Source organism: Malurus melanocephalus, unplaced genomic scaffold (genome assembly GCF_030028575.1).
Source record: "Malurus melanocephalus ecotype Western Australia unplaced genomic scaffold, MMel_1.1 scaffold_516, whole genome shotgun sequence".
NCBI lineage: Eukaryota > Metazoa > Chordata > Aves > Passeriformes > Maluridae > Malurus > Malurus melanocephalus.
In genome coordinates, this window is record NW_026623748.1 from 130,014 (window position 1) to 148,755 (window position 18,742).

The 18,742-nt window shown below is 41.4% G+C and overlaps 1 protein-coding gene across 12 annotated transcripts in view; it reads right to left on the reverse strand.

Moving 5' to 3' along the window:
• Nucleotides 1–2,138: 2,138 nt before the first annotated feature.
• Nucleotides 2,139–18,742, reverse strand: part of TNRC6C (trinucleotide repeat containing adaptor 6C) — a 100,215-nt gene continuing 83,611 nt past the window's right edge. For 10 of the 12 annotated variants that reach the window (XM_057381584.1, XM_057381585.1, XM_057381594.1 and 7 more), the window contains 10 exons: nt 18,341–18,424; nt 17,833–18,064; nt 15,973–16,140; nt 14,734–14,925; nt 14,023–14,166; nt 11,117–11,233; nt 8,683–8,877; nt 7,305–7,375; nt 6,458–6,597; nt 2,139–5,176 (listed from right to left, as the gene is read on the reverse strand). In XM_057381584.1, coding sequence (XP_057237567.1) covers nt 4,816–5,176; nt 6,458–6,597; nt 7,305–7,375; nt 8,683–8,877; nt 11,117–11,233; nt 14,023–14,166; nt 14,734–14,925; nt 15,973–16,140; nt 17,833–18,064; nt 18,341–18,424 — 1,704 coding nt within the window. In that variant the 3' untranslated portion in view covers nt 2,139–4,815. The remainder of the gene's footprint in view (nt 5,177–6,457; nt 6,598–7,304; nt 7,376–8,682; nt 8,878–11,116; nt 11,234–14,022; nt 14,167–14,733; nt 14,926–15,972; nt 16,141–17,832; nt 18,065–18,340; nt 18,425–18,742) is intronic. The other 2 variants (XM_057381589.1, XM_057381591.1) reach the window with 1 other exon arrangement.

Consider the following 18,742-nt stretch of genomic DNA (forward strand, 5'->3'; position numbering starts at 1 on the left):
GGATGGATGGATGGATGGATGGATGGATGGATGGATGGATGGATGGATGGATGGATGGATGGATGGATGGATGGACGGATGGATGGAAGGATGGATGGATGGATGGATGGATGGAGCAATGGATGGATGGATGCTCTGCTCACCGCGGATCCACCGGCACAGCTCAGCTCCACACTGCCCACAACCCAAATCCCAAAGCGTTTTCCGATTCCATTTCCAGACTCTTCCAACTCGAGTAAATCTTAACATATACAGATAGCCATATACAATTTTTTTTTTGTTGTTTTTAATTAAAAAGCTCCTTCACATACACAGTCATATAATGAATCAGCAAGAACAATAATATATTTCTTGGAGCAGAATAGCAAAAYGTCTGCTCTGCCAGTGCCACCCACAAACTAGACAAAGAACTAAGAAATTTGACAGTTTCAGACCACTTAGGAATGAGAAATTCTCTTGGCCTAAAGACGAGGAGCCATGCAGTGAAGGTGCTATGGAGGATACAGCAAATGYGATGTACAGAAAAACATAAAGTGTTGAAAGTGTTCTCTTGGAAAGATTCTGCAGCCAGAGGGGGAATCCCGATCATCGGGAGTTTTCTTTACAATTTAAGAAATATTGGACAGCATGGAAGCAGAATGATACTGAAAATAAAAAGCTACACAAACACTGAAAGATTGGTTTTGGCCAAAATCTGAGATTTCCTTTAATACATCAAGGGGGGTTCCAAATTTTAAGAGTGCGTCTGATTTACAAAAAGTCATCRCTGCCAACCTCATGGAAGAATAAAACATCTGACTCCATAAGGGACCTCGATGTCTTGGCAACGAAACCCAGAGACACCAAAACTGACAGCCCTTCTTGCCAAGGAAAAAATGCCCAACAAAATAAAACCAAACCAGCTAAGGAAGGAAAAGAGAAGGCAACTCTCTTTAAAGTTCCATTACAAACACCTGGAAGAGAAAAAAAAAATAGCAGGTGGGAGGGGAAGTGGCTTCCAGTAAAAGCTGTGTGGCTTTGGGGCCAGATCAATAAAACTGGCACAACAGGTTTCACACTGGGAATTCTTGCTCTTCCCATAACAGAAGTTACCCCCAAAGCTGGATTTGAAAATTTAAACTCTATCATATCTGCCAGCAAAACTCAGAGCCCCCTGCCCCACTGGCTCCTYCTTCTAAAATTGCAGCTCACGGACAACCCCAGTGCCAGCGTGGGTGCTGGCTCCGGGCTGGGAGCCACCTTCTCATTAATCCATCTGTCCAGGCCAGATTTTCCCTTCCCGAGTGGATTGGGGGAATGAGCTCCACTGACCCAACTGAGCTCCCTGARAGCTGGAGTCAGCCCTGCTGAGCATCACAGCAAAGGCTCAGGGACTGGCATCWCCCCAAGAACCCCCAGCCCTGCACCTCCTGTGCCTCAGGTTGGCAAATTTGGGGTGGAAGAACCTTCAAGTGTTGAACATCTTCCTAAACTCAAACCCTGCAAGGACAAAGATGAAAATATTTTTTTGTTCCTGCTCTTTGTAGGACCTACTTGGTCCTATCAGTGGAACTGGATTTTAGAGGCATCCAGCCCCAGAAATTGGGGTGGAGCCAGAGGAGCCCCCAAGGCTTGCTCCAGGGGGCTACAAAGTCATGTATTGCGTTACTGAAGAGATGGAAAAATGAGAAAAACAGAATTTTAACACAAAAATGGGTACTGCTGCTCCTGGATGTGATGTGCAAAGCGTTCATGGAAAAGCTGATGAGTGTCACCAGCAGAGAGAGCAGAGAGGTGACCACACTCACAGGAGGGGTTTGCCTGGTTGTACACGGCATTCTCAATCATAGTTAAAATTTCTTCCATGAAATACCTTCACAGATTGAACAATAAATATTTAGTATCCCCTRCACAAAAGAAAAATACACATTATTTCAACAGCCAAGAAAAAACTGCAATTTATTAAGTTTCAAAGAATCTTCGTACTCTTGAAAGCAACTTTCGGTGCATGTTCTTTTAACAATCACATTCTATGAGGAGAATAAACATTAAAAGCCACAATTGTTGGTTTTCTTTTTAATCTCAGAGTTACAGACATCTTTAATTCAAAAGGAAAGGCAAAAAAAAAAAAGCCCCCAAAAACCAAAACCCACCCATCCCCCCCAACCCCTCCAACAGAAATTTTCATTCCCAATTTGAAAATATCAGGAGTTTTTCTACAACTCAATGCTAAACTTCAGCATGGAAAATTGTATGTAAACACGCACATACACACATACATATTTTATATAAGTGTGTGTGTGTATATATATATATAAAATATATATGYAGGAGGCGTGTAATGGCAATGAGATGCACTTACTCTGAGGAAAGGTTATTCAGCTAAATACACTACTAAAACTTGAGAAAAAAAAAAACAAAAACAAGTCTTGAACCCAGTTTGTGCATAGTTCATGATCCTCTATAAAACCAGCTTTTGTTAATTTGCAATCTTGCAGGACCCTTTAAATCTGATAAAACCATTAAAAAGCTAATCTTCCAAAAAAAAAAAAATGTAATGCACAAGTTTCCTGATCCAAGCAGGCAGGGAGCACAATGTTCATATAATTTTTAAAACATACTTGAAGTGTATGTTATTCCATTGTCTTTCTTCCTTTCAAAACAATCAAAAACATTGATCTTTTTTTAAACATAAAGCGATTTTTTAATATATAAAGCACTCTTCAAACATCTATTTCTTTTGAGTCCATTATTTGGTAAATATGTAACTGCTACACATTAGATTAGGTATTTTCTTCTTTCTTACTGTCTTTTTTTTTATTTTATTTTGTTTTTTAATAATATCTTCAGTGCTAGGAGTTGGGTTTTAAAAATACATGAAATGGTGTGGAGTTGCTCCTCGGGAAACCCGGCTTTCCTGAGACATCTTCCACCATGTGCAAGATAGTGATCACAAAGTTTTCGCCACTTTGACGAAGAGGAGGAAAACAACAACAAAAATAGTACACAGCAATGGCCAAAGAAAAGGATAATACAACAACACTGTTCAATCCCAGAGCTCTGAAGTAGCATATCTTCATTCTGAAAATAGTTTTCTTTACGATGGAAGTCTTTTTTTTTCTTTTTTTTTTCTTTTTTTTTTTTTTTTTTTTTTTTTTTTTTTTTTTTTTTTTTTTTTTTTTTTAAAGTTTGAAGGAGAAAAAAAGGTCTGTAAACAGGTGGGAGCCAAAACTCCTGGCTCCTCCAAAAGCAGTCAAAACTTATGTCCAAGTGCTTGTTTCTGTTCCTGCTTGCAAGGGAACTATCAACTCTTTACAATTATCTATGGCCACAGTTCAACAAGAGTATTTTTTTTTTTAAACTTTATATTCCGAATGGAAAAATGGTGCAATACTCCGGTAATAATTTTCTTGCATTAGTCCACAATAAAAAGCTGCTAAAGGTAGATATACATATTATTCTCCAGAGATACACACTGTAATTTTTAAAATGCAGTAAGAGTCCTTGAGTAAACATTTACACGTGAATTGTCGCCGGCCCCTTCTATCAGTTTCTTTCCTTTTTTTTTTTTTTTTTTTTTTTTTTTCTTTTTTTTTTTTTTTTTTTTTTTTTTTACCATTACAGGATTAGCTACAAGAAGGGCTGCGGACACTCAGTGCAAAGTTAGAAGCTAATAACAATTAAACATTTGACCAATGAGCAAATAAAAAGCATATACTGAACCAAAGGAAAAAACTTCACACGTTGAGTTAAACCACACGTGGGCACACACACACACACACAGGCACACACACACACACTCACAGCTGTCCCAACAAAAACATAGAGTCTGAACTTTTAAAAAAAAAATTCTTAGAGCCTGTTTCTTGTGTACTGATGCTGACCTGGAAGTGTAATAATTCAAACTTAGAAAGTGTTCACATTTTGTTATTGGCCTGCTGGATTCAAGTATTTGCATGTTGATATGGTTTGTTGCTTTTTTTTTAAATTTTTTTTTTGTTTCTTTGTTGATTTTTTTTAATTCTTTTTTTTACTTTTTATATTTTTTGGGATTAAAAAAATGACATGAAAAAGTAATGAAACAAGGGTAATGTGCATAGGCAGATCCATGGGAGTAGTGGACACAGAGATACCCAACCCTGCCCTCCCTCCCCYCTCTCAACCTGTACAGTTCCAGAGTTGCCACTCGGATTCGTCACTTTTCTGTACCAATGGTAAATATCACACTTCACCCTTTCTGATTATTGGGTCCGCCTCTGTAATGTGCATAATAGTCACAGGCTCATTTAAATAGGCTTTCATTTCCCCTTCCCACCCCCCCAGTTGATAAAATAACCCTTTCCAGCCCAAATTCTGAAAAGTGCCCTTCATGATAGACCTATTCTAAGCAGCTTTTATACTTGGTTTTGAAAAATCACCATACGAACATAAAAAGACGACATAAAACAAAAATAGCCATGAAAAAAATAAAACCTGTCATTAGCATGTGACACTGACCAAAGGAGCCCATACTGTTTCAGGAACAGTTCACAAGGACTTCTGCAGTTTCGGATTCAATATTGGACAGAGGTACTAAGGAGGGCTGCCAGTCTCATGGGTTAAAGCTGGATTCTTCATCAAGCCCGGGGACTGGAAAGGGTTACCATTTTTTTTTTTTTTTTTTTTTTTTTTTTTTTTTTTTTAAAAAAAAAATTATTTTTTTTTTTTTTTTTTTTTTTTTTTTTTTTTTTTTTTTTTTTTTTTTTTTTTTTTTTTTTTAAAAAAAAAAACAACTTTTTTTTTTTTGTTTTCCTTTAGTGCTGATGATTGTTATTTCCATTTTGTTTCTCTCATCTCCTAGATGGACTCGCCGCTGAGCAGATCCCCCGGCAGGAGGGTGTTGAGAGGCGTGGGGCTCCCGATGACTCTGCCGTCGTCGGCGCTGGGGGGACCCCAGAGGCTGCTGGAGTATTGGGGTACCCCTCCCCAGAGCAGGTCGCTGCTGCCCTTGCCCCCCAGGCACGGGGAGTTCCAGTGGCCGGTGTCGGGGCGCACCAGCCCGTGGGAGCTGCCCGAGGAGCCCAGGCGGCTGGGCGTGGATCCAGTGTTGGACTGCCAGCTGGAGGTGGGCGGCAGCGCCTGCCCCTGCGCCAGGAAACGGTTCACTTCTTCCTCACCAGCAAACTCGGCCAGGATGGTAGTGTTTCCCAGGACACACCTGAGGGCAGGAGAATAGGGGGAAGGTGAGGCTTGGGGTGCAAAGGGGGATTTTGGGAATAGCCGAGGTGGGATYCTGTCGGGAAAGGCTGGGGGAGATGGGATTGCTCAGACTGAGCTAACTGCAGCCTTGCAGTGCTGGAAGGAGCCTACGGGAACATGGACAGAGACTATGGACAAGGGCCTGGAGCGCAGGACAAGGAGGAATGTCTTCAAACTGACAGCAGGGTTAGACTGGGGATCAGGAAAATATTCTCCATGTGAGGGTGGTGAGGCCCTGGCACACGCTGCCCAGAGAAGTGTGGATGTCCCATCCCAGGAGTGCCCAAGGCCAGGTTGGATGGGGTTTGGAGCAGCCTGGGACAGCAGAAGGTGTCCCTGTCCATGGCAGGGGTGGGACTGGACGAGGTTTAAGGTCCCTCCCAAGCCAAGCCATTGTGTGATAAGGACCCATCTTCCCCCAAGSTGAAATCGAGCTGAGGATTTCCACCACATCCACTCACTGAGCAATCCCTGTCTCTGACAAAGCCTTCCCTGTTGTTTTCCATCTGCCTTCCTACATCCACAAACACCCAAATCCACGTGTGTGGAGACCACCTCCTCTAACTGACACATCCTGGAGCCTCAATTTTCTTTAGGAATAAGGACAGAAGCTCACCAGCCATGCAATGTTCCCACYACCTCAATACTTCCATTATGCTCACGCTATAACCTGTTGATAAAGGAGACTGCTTTCCAGCTCTAAATACCCTCGTATTCTTCTGAAACATCACTCTCTGTACTCTTCATCTTTACAAATAATACTGATTTTATCATTTAAATTCTCCAGTTCTTATGTCAATTAATCTTATTGAGATTTTCAAATTCCTAAAATGTCCGTTTTGTTGTCATACACTTCTCTCACAACTCCTTTAAAAAGAAGTGATCACCATGAGCACATTCCTTATTTATCATTGTTCTGCCCTTTCKGTTTCTCACTAAAGCTAAAACCTTCTCCTGTGCTTTCCCTGAGCTTCCTTTAGAATCCTTATCACATCTTACAAGTTCTTTGTGGCATTCCAGCTGGCAAGTCCTAACTAAGGATGTTATAAATGGTGAACAAGGTTTTGTAATGTCCTTTATTCAGCAGTACATGAGTACCCAACCCCAGTTAACTTTTCTTTCTCTCATTAGTAATTTTGAAAATCCAGAATAAAGTAACCAGTGACCAGTTAGGCCTATGAAAATAGCTTCTGAGCTAAAATTAGCTTTGTAACAAAAGGAAAAGAGAGCAGAAACGTACATGTGCAGAGACTTCTGGGCCTTGGCTGCCTCCTCCTTGGAACTGTATCGGACCACAGCATTCCCTTGGGTCAGGTTCAAGTGGAATGTTATGAGAGGGCCGTGTTGCAAACACAGTGTCCGCAGTGTGGAACCATCGATCTGCGAGGAGGCAARGGCACCAAGGGTTACTTGTGCTGTTGTGATCTTACCTTAAATGCTTGCTAAACAAACTTTTAAAAGCTGAASAGTAAGCACAAGTGAAAGGCAAAAAGGTACTTAAGGCATTGAGACATCCTGTTTTTTTAAGGCTTCCCTACAGTCCAGTGCACAAATTTTCCCAATTTGTGTTTTAAAAATTGTATTTATTGTTAGAAGCCCATAGAAATAATCCAATGAAATACAGACTTCGTAAATGTCATTGAATTTTCCCCAAGATTAATCTGGATGTCTGCATCCAAGGTTTTGTGGCTTATATTSTGCCTTTGGAATGACACTGTGAAGGACAAGTAGAGGATGTGACAGATGTAAGAGAAGAACCAAAAAAACCCATCAGAAAATCAAATTTTACATCTCTGTATCCGCTCTACAATATCATCCACCTCCAAACTTACACACACAGAAATGGTGCCCACTGAATGACTCATTACAGGCTTAAAAGTTCATATTTGATTTGAGAGCATTTTGAAAACTTAACAAATTCCCTGCAGAAGACAGATACTTGTAATAAATGTAGAGTAAGAATTTTTCTTTCAAATTAATCAAATTGCCAAGGCTGCTGAATGTTCTTATCCTCTCTAAAATGTTGTTTTTATCATCTCTTAAATCCAAGTGTCTCCTCATGCCCAGTTGTGCACAATTCCAGTTACCTGGGGGGTGAGGTTCCGAAGAACCAGCCAGCTGCTTGTTCTCCCTGAGCTGTCAGTACTCCATGCAGAACCTGCAACACAAATTTCACAACAAAACATTTGATCACGGCCTCTGGAAAGCATCTCACAGGCAAATTTACCTGGAATCACAACACACTAACAAGCCTCAGTGCTGCTGAAAACAAATCCTACAGCAGCTTCCTCACACTTTGATTTATTGCCTCCCTTGGAATGAAAGGCTGCTGAATGAAAAGCTGCTCTTGCTACATTTCAAAGATCTGTGGCATTTTTCATGCTCCCACAGTAACTATTAGGAAACTAACGGATGAAGGTATGGCACTGCAACCAACTGGATCCTCAGCATGCATTAGAATTAATCTGGAAGACACATTTTAAAAGCAATTCTTATGTCCAAGCTCAGACTGCTGGTTGCTATTAARGATTTTTATAGCACTGCAGCACTCTGCTCTCTTGGCAATGACAGATTAATGTGTATGACTTATTCAAAACAGGTATTTCTGCACTGACAATGTGCTGATTGAAGATACAAGGGCATAACCAACAAAACCTGCTCTTCCAACCTCAGCCTGGTGTTTTACAGCTTGGTGGTTTACAATAAGAAGCTGTACAAGCTTSATATTTATGAATGACATTTGAGAATCACAGTAGATCCTGTGGGTGCTCCAGAGAGAATCCTGGCAGTGGTTTTATTTGCCCCCCCAGATGGGGGTTTGGTGAAGAAATAGCTCCAAAATAAACGGCAGGAAGAGGGAAAAACATTTAATTCTCAGCATATTGTAAGAAGATTAATAAAAGTCAGCTTTATAAAACAGGTGTAATACCTGCATATATGTCTATATTTATATAGAGATATCTACATATAGATATACATATATGTAGCCAGATCCAYGATTTCTCATATTTGTATTAAAGCAGAACAGAGGCACCTAAAAAAGGGCCTGTGTGAAAAAATTAGGGCTTTCCCTGAGGGCCCTGCAAGGCCACCAGGTCCTAAATGCTTCACATCCATGTGTTCCATACTAAGTTCCACAGATTCCTCCTGAAGCCTTGTGAGCAGTCTTAAATCACACCACATAACAGGATACGTGTTTGAAAGACATTTTTAGACGTTAAGGAAGTGGGGGAAAAATCCTAGTTGGAGGAGTTAAATAAATGGGGCAATTCCTGTGTAAAATTACTAACATGACCATCTGAAAGATGCTTCATTTTCCACTTCATATTTCCAAACTGAAATAAAGAGAAGCCGCCCCCAAACAAACCTGGCTCTACTCATGTTAAAGCTCTGGTTTCTAGAGCCTCACAAGCAAAATAAAAGCAAACAGTGCTGAAAAGAAGGCAGAGAGAAAAGTGTGAGTACCAGAGGAGTAAGAGCTGGTCCAGCCCAGGGGACTGGCACCCCACGTGGAGGATGGCTTGGTGTTGGTTAAGCCTGGAGGAGGTCTCGTCGGAGCTGTAGTGTTTCTGGGTACCTTCCAGAGTTCGTGGGACAGAGAGGCTTGGGTGTGAGAGATTGGGCCAGAGGACCAYGTGGACTTGATGTCTGACAGTTTACCTGCAATAGAAAAACAGCACATTTGTGTGCTCTTCATTAATGGGTATCATGGGCTACATTCTTCCAACTTCTCAGAAGGAAAAGAACAACTTTCTGTCTCATCCAGTGCTATAAATCCTGTGTTCTTTGAACCTACTCACACTAGTGGCTACAATTTCAAATACTTTGAAATATACACTACCTGCTTTGAAAATACACTACCTGCTACATACACAGTTCCCTTTTTAAAATCCATTACTTCTCTTTCTTGTAGAAGATGGTACRTGGAAAAAAGACCAGAAAATGGATGCAGGTATTTGAAATCTAATTTCASCAAAATCATAATGAAACACCCCAAKATTGTCTCTCTCAAAGGTTTAAMAGGACTTACACATTTTTTCTTACACGACTCATTTTATCTGATATAAAGAATCCAGTATATCCATATGTTCTTCTGATGTATTATTAAAATCCTGAAGATCAAAGACCAATAAAAACTTTTTTCTGAATATTTGAAGTAACTGATACTCTTTTTCCTAAGTATCTTTGAGAAAAACGAAGCATCCAGAAGATCAGACCATATCACARCCTGTCAGTCTTTATAACTTTTTGCTGCTGCTTGTTCTTTCCCTGACTGGTTTTTAAACTCTTACTGTTGTTCCTGCCAAACCAGTTTTATTAAATGATACAAAACCAGGAACAGCAAAGTATAGCATTCAGAGGGGCGGACAAAATTGATTTAGATCATGGATAACAAATCTTCATTCACCTTTAGAWTTACACATCCCTGCCTCTCCTACTCACACAAACATGTGCTACGCAATTAGAGCCCAATTTCCTACTGGAAGCACATGCTGGGCTGGAATGGACTGAAAGGGCCACAATTCTGCATCTTCTGCCACAGCAAATGATGCTGTGACTCTGCTGCCTTAATGCTTTAATGCTGATTGCAGAGGGTTAAGAAAATACTTGGTCTGGCAAAGTCTAAAATGCAAAAATCTTCTTAAGTTTTATAAAACTAGAACTGGCAGATTTAAGTTTACACTGGATCRGTGCTTTAAGGCATCAGGCAGCCCTGAGTAATTTTTTAAGGCCTAAAGGCAAATTTACCAGCTTCAAAATCAGACTCAGTTACATACCCACACACTCCCCAAATTGCCTCCATTTATCTAAATTGTTTAACTCAATTATTTCATATTGAATCATAACAATTTAAGTGAAAGGGCAACCACTCTCCCATCTTCTGGCAAACTGTAGCAACAGAAATAATTTGACAATGACAATGAGGACATTAATGAGTGTAAAATGGTGAGAGGAGAGGGAGCAAATCTGAGTTTTTGAGCTCAGAGCAGCCCAGCCTGTGACAGGGCACCCGATGAATGCACAGCACCACAGGTCAGATGTCGCTATGTCACTACTTCTCATGGGGGTAACACAAACATTAGATGATGCTGCAAAAACAAACCAACAAAAAAAGGCAGCAAATAAAGCAGAAATGCATGAYAGATAAAGAAAAGCAAGCCACTCCTTTCTTTCTCTTTCACTGGAGAAAACCATCCCAAACAATCCCTTTTTGGTTTGCATTCTGCAGCTTCAGAGAAGTGCAAGGTTTTCAGGGGATTAACATTTTCTTAYCTAATCCACCCATGCAGCCCAACTCAATTTTATAATAGGACAAACTGGATGTTTAGTTAGTCTGTTGGCAAACAAAGCTCCCATGTTTTACAGAGAGAAGCTCCAGAATTTACAGCTCATTAAAGAGAATGGGGTCATTATTTAGCCCACCTACAAGCTCTGCCATACAGGGGAGCATCAGCCTTTGGCTTGACTATTAAAAACATCGAAGATCCCCAAACCCAACCCCAGAGCCATGCAGAAAGTACCTCCTGGAGCTTTTCCTGAGCTGAAGATGCTTSACTTTTAACAGTGAGTTCATTAACACAAATTTCACGTCAGCYCTTCTGGCAGGTGAGGAAGAGCTCAGCCCTCTGTTCCTGCTGAGGCCCCGGACAGTGTTCCTCCCCCAAAATCTTGATGCCAATATTGAGTGGCACCAAGTGGAATAAACCCATTTTTCCTCAGCACAATTCCAGGCACACCATCCACCACTCCCCACAGCAGAGCTGACAGGAGMGCTACCACCTAGCACAGGGCTACAAACACACTTCTGCCTCGGGGAGCACTCCTGTAAGCACAGGGAGAGCACTCTCTCGGGCCTTTTCCTGGGAATGCAGAAGCTGTGGAAGCAGAAAGGCCGTACCTGCAATGCTAGGTGCAGATGCAATGCTGCTGAAAGAGCTACTGTAGCCGGAGGCACTAAGCGGCCAGGCACTCGATGAAGGCAGCGTGGCATTCTGAGATGATGTTGGGGATGACCCTGCAGAACCAGCAGAGAAGCAACTAAGAAAGATGGGCATAATGATGTCTGGTGTGACATAAGCAAATCTATCATGTGCAATACAAACCATGCAAGGCATTCTCCTGAATCAGCCTGATCTCTGAATTCTAGGAATGAAATGTTACTGTAAGTGTGATAAAGTGAGGCAGAAGTCTTTAGTAGAGAAGAGAAGAAAGCTGGCACAGGAACAGTTGTAGTGCAGAAGGAAAATTCTGCATTCCTTGTATTTAAGATACATAACTCAAAAAAATCAGTTTTAAAGTATTTAGTCTCAAAGGAACAGGCTTCATTTGTAAAGGTCCTCTGCCAGCTGACTTAGGCAATGGCAACTGTAGATGAGCAGAGATGTGTATGGTAAAAYAACCCCTTACCATGGGTGATCTGGCCTAAATTACTCAAGGTAAACACTTCCCCTATATCCTAACGCCCATAARTATCTTTAATTTTTTGCAGACTTTCAGTAAAAGGACGTATTTCAGCAATCTCTTCTGAAACTGATAACATAAATGAAACAGCACAAAACCACCTCAGTAAATCATTTACAATCTGAGGAGCTATCTAAGCATACGTACAATTTCCTCACTGGCAGCAAATGAAAGAAATTGAACATAAAATAAAAAGATCTTAATTTCAAAGAKGAGAAGAGCTGGAAGTATTCTCTGTAGCCACCAACAAAATCAAGTGTGTATCCTGGGTGACCTATCATTCCTGACATACAGAGATGGGCTGTGATACTGAAACATCTTTAACTGACTCATAAAAATAGGTGAGCTCTGTAGAAAARAGCACTGTGTTGAGGTGGAAAGGAGGAAGGAAAAGGACAATTTTATCCCTCACAGTTCAATAAAAACAGGCTTTGTTTTCAACTGGAACAGCACCCAACCAAACTTTACCTTAACCAGATTCCCTGTGCTCCAAGGGACACCAATACAGATCAGTTTCAAGCAAAAGAACCTGTATAAGGCCCTGTATGGAAATAATCTACTCSGAGGCAGAAACTATGGAATTATAGCAGATTCAAAGACTCACGGAGCTGAAACTGGTCCTGACTCCTCGTGGCTACAACTCTCAGCTCATAGAAGCTGACCCTACAAAGCTTCATTAGCAAACAGGGCAARGCAAAAATCGACCCAAAAGCTGAAGTTTTGCCTRTTTTGATGTGCACAGGGCAAGGAGRGCACASCTCACAGCCTGACCCTCTAACTGGGGAGCTGCTCTGTCAGCACAAGCTCTGGGCTCCAGGCTGCAGTGCTCCAAGCCAGGCTCCTGTTGGCAGCATGCCATGAAAGCCCCAGTCTCATATGGAAGGAAATTTAACCTAGGAGCAAACTCCTGGGTCATACAAGCATACAGAAACAGATTCTGCAAATACAGTCTTTATTAGAATTCTATTATTACCAAACTAAAAAGCTACTGAGGAAAGGAAGCACACACTGTCCCCCACAGACACTGAAGTGTGAGCTCTTAAGGGCCTGTTTGCATCTGCAAAGACCATCTCTGCTGACCCTCTCTMAGRAGAGGAATTATTTCCTCCTTCCACAGACAGATTATGAACCAACAGAGCTAATGTTCCTTCTCTAAAGCAGGAAGACCTGTAGGTATCACCTGATTTACAGGGACAGCTCTGTAGGGTTAGGCTTCTGGCCTGAAGGGTATTTCTTGGGTGCACTGYATSTGAACTGTCACTGAATTACATCTTTATGCTTTYCTTTTTATAATTTCAAACCTGCCTGCCCCTTGAAGCACTTTAGGGTCATTAGAAGTTAATTCAACCTTACTCATTACACAAATAATCCATGTTTCARCCTAAAGAAAGGTTGCTCCCTGCTAAGAGACAACTAAAATCACTGCAGGCAATGAACAGTCCTGATTCTTTTCCCTCATGTTTCACATCCCTTGCCTGAGGTAACGAGCCCAGAGCTGGACACCCACTTCAAGGCTGGTCCTGATTTACAATCTGTGCTGGTATCACAGATGTAACTGTTAGAACAAATCCCACGTTTTTAATCCTGACAGCTCCTTCTGGACAGCCTGATTATGCTATTCCCGTGCCTACTGCAGTGCTCTGACTGAGTGCAGATAACTTGGTTATTTTGGCACCCAGATCACAATTAACCAAGCCACCTTTCCCTTGATCCACTTCCAGCACATGCAGCTAACAAGTAGCACAGTCACAATGCTTTATTGTTTTAGAGAATTCCCTTTCTATTCTGAAGTAAGCACTGCCAAGAGAAAACGAATGGAAATAACACCAGGAAATACTAATTTACTAGTCAATTCCTATTTTTTTCTTTTATGTTTTTGGAGATAAAACAGTTCTAATTTACTTYGCTTACTGATYTTCTAACAAAGCTMMAATTAATTAGTTTACCAGAAGCCTRCTGCCTCAGCAACAACTGTGGAACTTTTGTATTGTGTGTTCAGAGCATTTCATRAAGTGTATGGAGGRAAGTGGGCAGTGTGGACAGCAAAAYCTTGYTCAAAACCAAGTGKTAYAGGTTAGAAAAACTTCCAGTACCACAGAAGTTTAAACTACATCTCACAGTCTTTTCCAATATAAAAATATTTACATTCCCATGGAAAACATGAAACTTCTGAATCCCTTATTTAAAAGAATTATTTCTGCATATTCAGTGACAGTTCTGAGCAGAAGCATTATTAGATTAGGAGCACATGCAAAAATAWGCTGTATCTGTAACAAATGAGATCAACTTTTTTGGAAGGGGAAAGAAAGTATGCACAGAGGTGGAAGCAATCAGTGTGTTTACCTCCACTCTTGAGCAGATAGCGATTAACATCCTGTATCGTGGTGTTTATGGTAGGCCCAGTTGGAACACTTCCAGGAGTAACATCGGGGTCATTTTCAGGATCAATATTCTGCAGTCCTTTCCATGGCACTCCTGGGTGAAATTCTGTTTCAAACACAATAGAAAGGGAAGCGTGTGAAGTCATAATTCTCCAAAGCTCCTGTGCATCAGGACGACTCAACAAATCCACCAACAATGCATTTTATGGRATCAGCTTGATGCCTAAATCTGGCTTACCWGAAACAGAGACTAGACAAAATTAGGAGAATCAAATGCAGTTCTATTTGTTGAAGGGCCTTCAGGTACATTTAGGGCAGTCCCAGCCCACCCAGGGGTTACACCCAAAATGGACAATGGCTCWCGGGTCTTTCACGCTTTGTCAGTTTTTTCCATTTGCATATGGTGGGTTAATCCCCCGATTACAACTTCAGGTAATGAAGTCATTTACTCTAAGTTTGCTTCTCTCAATTCTCTTGTTTCMATCTYTTSRGGCCWGGCACAGTGARGTGTCCTTGAGTCTGGGGCCTGGAGAGGAATTGTTTTGTCTAAAAGTGGGAGAACRGTAGCCTAACACTGYACACTAAAGAACCACAGGAATACAAMTACACGAATAATACAAAAGATAAAATCCTAAGGCAGCAAGCTCAGCACAGAGGGCTTGGATTGTGTTACCTGGTGGCCAGTTGATGCTGGAGCCATTGGAAATCTTATCACTATCGGATTTGGCACGTGACCAGCTGTGAGGAACAGCTACAGGTGGGCTGGCAGGTGACTCACTGTTCTGGATCAAATCATAGCGGCTGTAGGAGTCATCGAGGGAGGACTTTCCCGGAGGGCCAATACTCAAACCTCCAGGRATAGCACCTGCAAGGAGTGAAATGAGGATTTTCAGTATGGAATTTCATCAGTATAGATCTTGTTATCATTTTCTTTTTCCTTCTGTTACAAAGATAAAAAGAAAACTAAAATGCAAACACAGTAAACCAGGCTTAACGGCATCTGAASCCTTACCAGGGATTACAGCTGTGAGACACACTGCTGGTACAATCTAGACACTCAAGTTAGAGAATTCTGCATTAAATTCCTGCCAAAAAGAGACTAAGTAATTGAAATCATCACACTGATGGTAAATAGGAACTTGCTGAGACAGCACACTAAGGAACATCCCTCATCTCATCCTTCCCTAGGCATTCAGTGCTGACAGGAGAGATGATTTGAAATGGCTGTTCTCATATTCCTACAAACTATCAAACAACAATTTGGCATCAGCAGTGCAGCTACTTGCAGAATAAAAAGCTGTCGTAGGAGAAGTACATCATACTGCTCATAATAAAATCCAGGATATAATAAAGTTAACAGAGCCCCACATTCTAACAGAATAAACTTGGCACAGGAAATAAAGGAATAACTGGCCCAGCATACTAGAGGAATAGGGATGAAGGTGTTCAAACAGATTAGAAATCACTTCTGGAAAAATAAGAAGTYTGTGCCCCTAACTCCAGGCTGGGTTACTATGTAACCATCATACCTTTGTACASTGATGATACCGGAAAAATTGTAGAGAAAGTTAGTGTTAAGTTTTTTTTTGGATTGAACACATGCAGGTTGGAATAAAGGGAAGGTTGTGGGACTTGTTTTGCCAACACTAAAGGCTTGTTTTACTTGAACTCCAGGTTCTCAGCAACAGAATTCAACAAATGAAAAATCATTCCCACATTACATGCAGGAAGCGACAGCTGCAAGCTCTTCACTGCAGAAATCATCTCCAAAATCTCATGGGCTCAGAGGCGCTTGCTACCAACCAATTTGTGAGCATTTACACAAAAAAGGAACTTGAGGGAGATAATTCCAATTGCACTGTGGTTGGAATGACAAAAACCCAGGCTGGCAGGAGGTGCCAGGGGACATTACCGTGCTTGCTGGAGTTCTGGTCAAGCGAAGAAGCAGCACTAGACAGATTATCCATTGAGTTGGGGTGTGTCCACTGAGGAAGGCGAGACTGGGACTGAGAAGTGTCCTTCACTGACAAACCACCAGTAATGTCCATGTTATTTACATTCATGTTCGGGTTCAGTCCAGCTGGGGGGAAAGAGAACATTAGATATCCCTAATATACTGAGGGGTTGAAAAGCCGGGTTTGAAAATCCAGCTGCAGGAATTACTGACCACTGAATTTCAGGTATCTGTATGCATGTGTGTCATTTGCAATGCACATTTTCAAGAACTTCTGCTTTTATGGAACATCAACAGAGCTCCCATGAATTCAGAAAGTGTTAAAACCTTGCTAAAAAGAGGGGGGGAAATGCAGGGATAATATTTTAAAGCTGTCAGTGTTTCTACTTGCAGTCTTTTCAGTTGTCTCAGGAGAGGCATTCTGGAAGAATGCACTGGCATGTTGTGTTTAAACCAGTTTGCAGCATTCCATGGCTAAACCAAAATATTCCTAATGCCACCCCAGCACCCCCTCTATGATGTCTGCCACTTCATTTTGCTAATAACGTTTTTAAAATCCCCAAAAAAGCAACTAAAGGTCAGAGAAACAGCTGCTGTTCATTGGAGCAGGTACTGCACTAGCTGGGCTTCTRTTTTGTATACACTGAACAAAATTGCTCAGTGTTATTTAGGGAATAAATTTGACAAGCTTCTGTGACATGAATCTGGGTCTTTTTTGATATATAATCCTGAATGTTAGCAGATCACAGAAAGCTGAGATATCATAAGAACCTCTCAGACTTAGGCCTTTAATTCTCAAATTCTTTTGCCTTCTGATGCTCCCTGCCACAACAGCTCACCACAGCAGTCAGAATTACCTTCTTAACTGCTGCATGGCAGATAAAGCTTGGCAATACTATTGTACCCAGCATAAAGAGAGTCACAAAGAGATTAAATTAATTCCTTTATGTCATAAAGGAAGTCTGCAGCATACATCAAACAACCACACAGCAAACAGGTCTGAAAGGTAGCTCTGTTCACTCTGTCTCCAGGCCCAATCAATTATTTTGACTTCAATCATATTTGACAGATCTATGTCTAACCTACTACAAAATGCCAGTGAAGGAGATTTCAGGAACTTCCCAGATAATTTATTTCAGTATTCTGCTTTGCTTAAACGAAGTGATCCTTAATGTTTAACTAGAAGTTGTTTGATACAACTCAAGTTTATTACCTCTTGCATTAGAAAATGCAAGAAAATTTCTTTCCAGCTCTCCTTCACATTTTTGAAGACTCTTGCAAGTCTCTTAAATCTACTCTTTAGGCTACAATGAGCAGTGGATTTAATTTTTTCATTAACAGCTGTGCTTTTGAAATGTTTAATCACCCCCACTACAATCTTTCTGCCTGATCCACATAATTCTTGAAATATCTTGACCAAAACTGATGCCTCACGGTGCTGATTACAGCAGAAAACTGACTTTGCACAAGATGATATATTTCCTGTATTTCCCAGATGATATTTTTGTTTATCAATATCACCTGTATGTATTTTATAACATGACACTGTTAATTTATATTTAGTTCATAAATAACAACATATGTAAGTAGTTAATTAGACAAATTTTCTGTTCTGATATTTGTAGGCAGAACACAGGTGAGCAGACACAGCCCACCTGAAGAGCTACCACACAGGCATGATTTTGTTTTGGGCATTTCAATGCCATTTAATAAACACATGTATTTGTTATGCTGTGGAGCACACTATTTAGAAGGTGAATTAAGGAGATGGGCTCCCTGTGTGTTTCCCACATGGAGCTGCTGCAGGGGGACACTCACCAAGAGGGTAAGGAGCAAAGGTGTTCGGTGAAGACTGTTGCTCTTTGGTCTGCAGGTCAGGAAGGCCGGGAGCCTGGGGATGGGGTGAAAAGCTATCCATGGCTGATTTGCCTGCAGAGGGGTGCAAAGATAGATGTGGAGGGGGAGGCTGCTGCTTCATAAGCAGGGCCTGGGCCAGCTGGCGCTGGTGCTGCTGGATCTGCTGCTGCATGTTATTGATTGTACGTGCAACCTGCACAGAGAGAGARAGAGAGAGAGTCAGCAAACRACTGGTCAGYTGTCAGTTCACAAAACCATACTGCATTTGCCTTCTCTACAGTGAAAGAGGGTGCATTAAGGGGTGGAGAGGTTTCCTTCGTCACCCAGCATCCTCCCTGCCCAGCACTCCAGCCATGCACCACATTCCCAATTTGAGGATGCTTTAGCTGCTTTGGTGTAATGTCACCAGCCTCCCTAAGCTACTGAAACCAAACCCCAAGGCAGAGATTGAGCTGGCAGGGACACCTACTTGCTGCTCCTGTTGTCTCATGGGTCCGGAAACGTTACGCTGAGCCTGTAACATCTGCTGCTGGATTTGTAAACGTTGGTACGCCTGCGGGGACAGGGACAGGGACAGGTCAGAGCACAGCACACACTGCTCTGCTGCATCACAACACAGAAAACACCAACTCTGGAATGTTCTGAAAACACTCCATGAAACACCAGCAATAATCCTGTCACAAAAGTATTTTAGAATGCATTTATTTAAGTCCCGTGTTCAATTTTCTGGGTTTTTTGAAACCAAACACATGAGCAAAAAACAAAAACCTAGGAAGTTCACACAGCAAAAAGTGGTCATTAAGGATAGGAACCCCCTTTTTTTCTGAAAAAAACGTAACAATGCAAAAATTAAAACAGAAGTTTATAATAT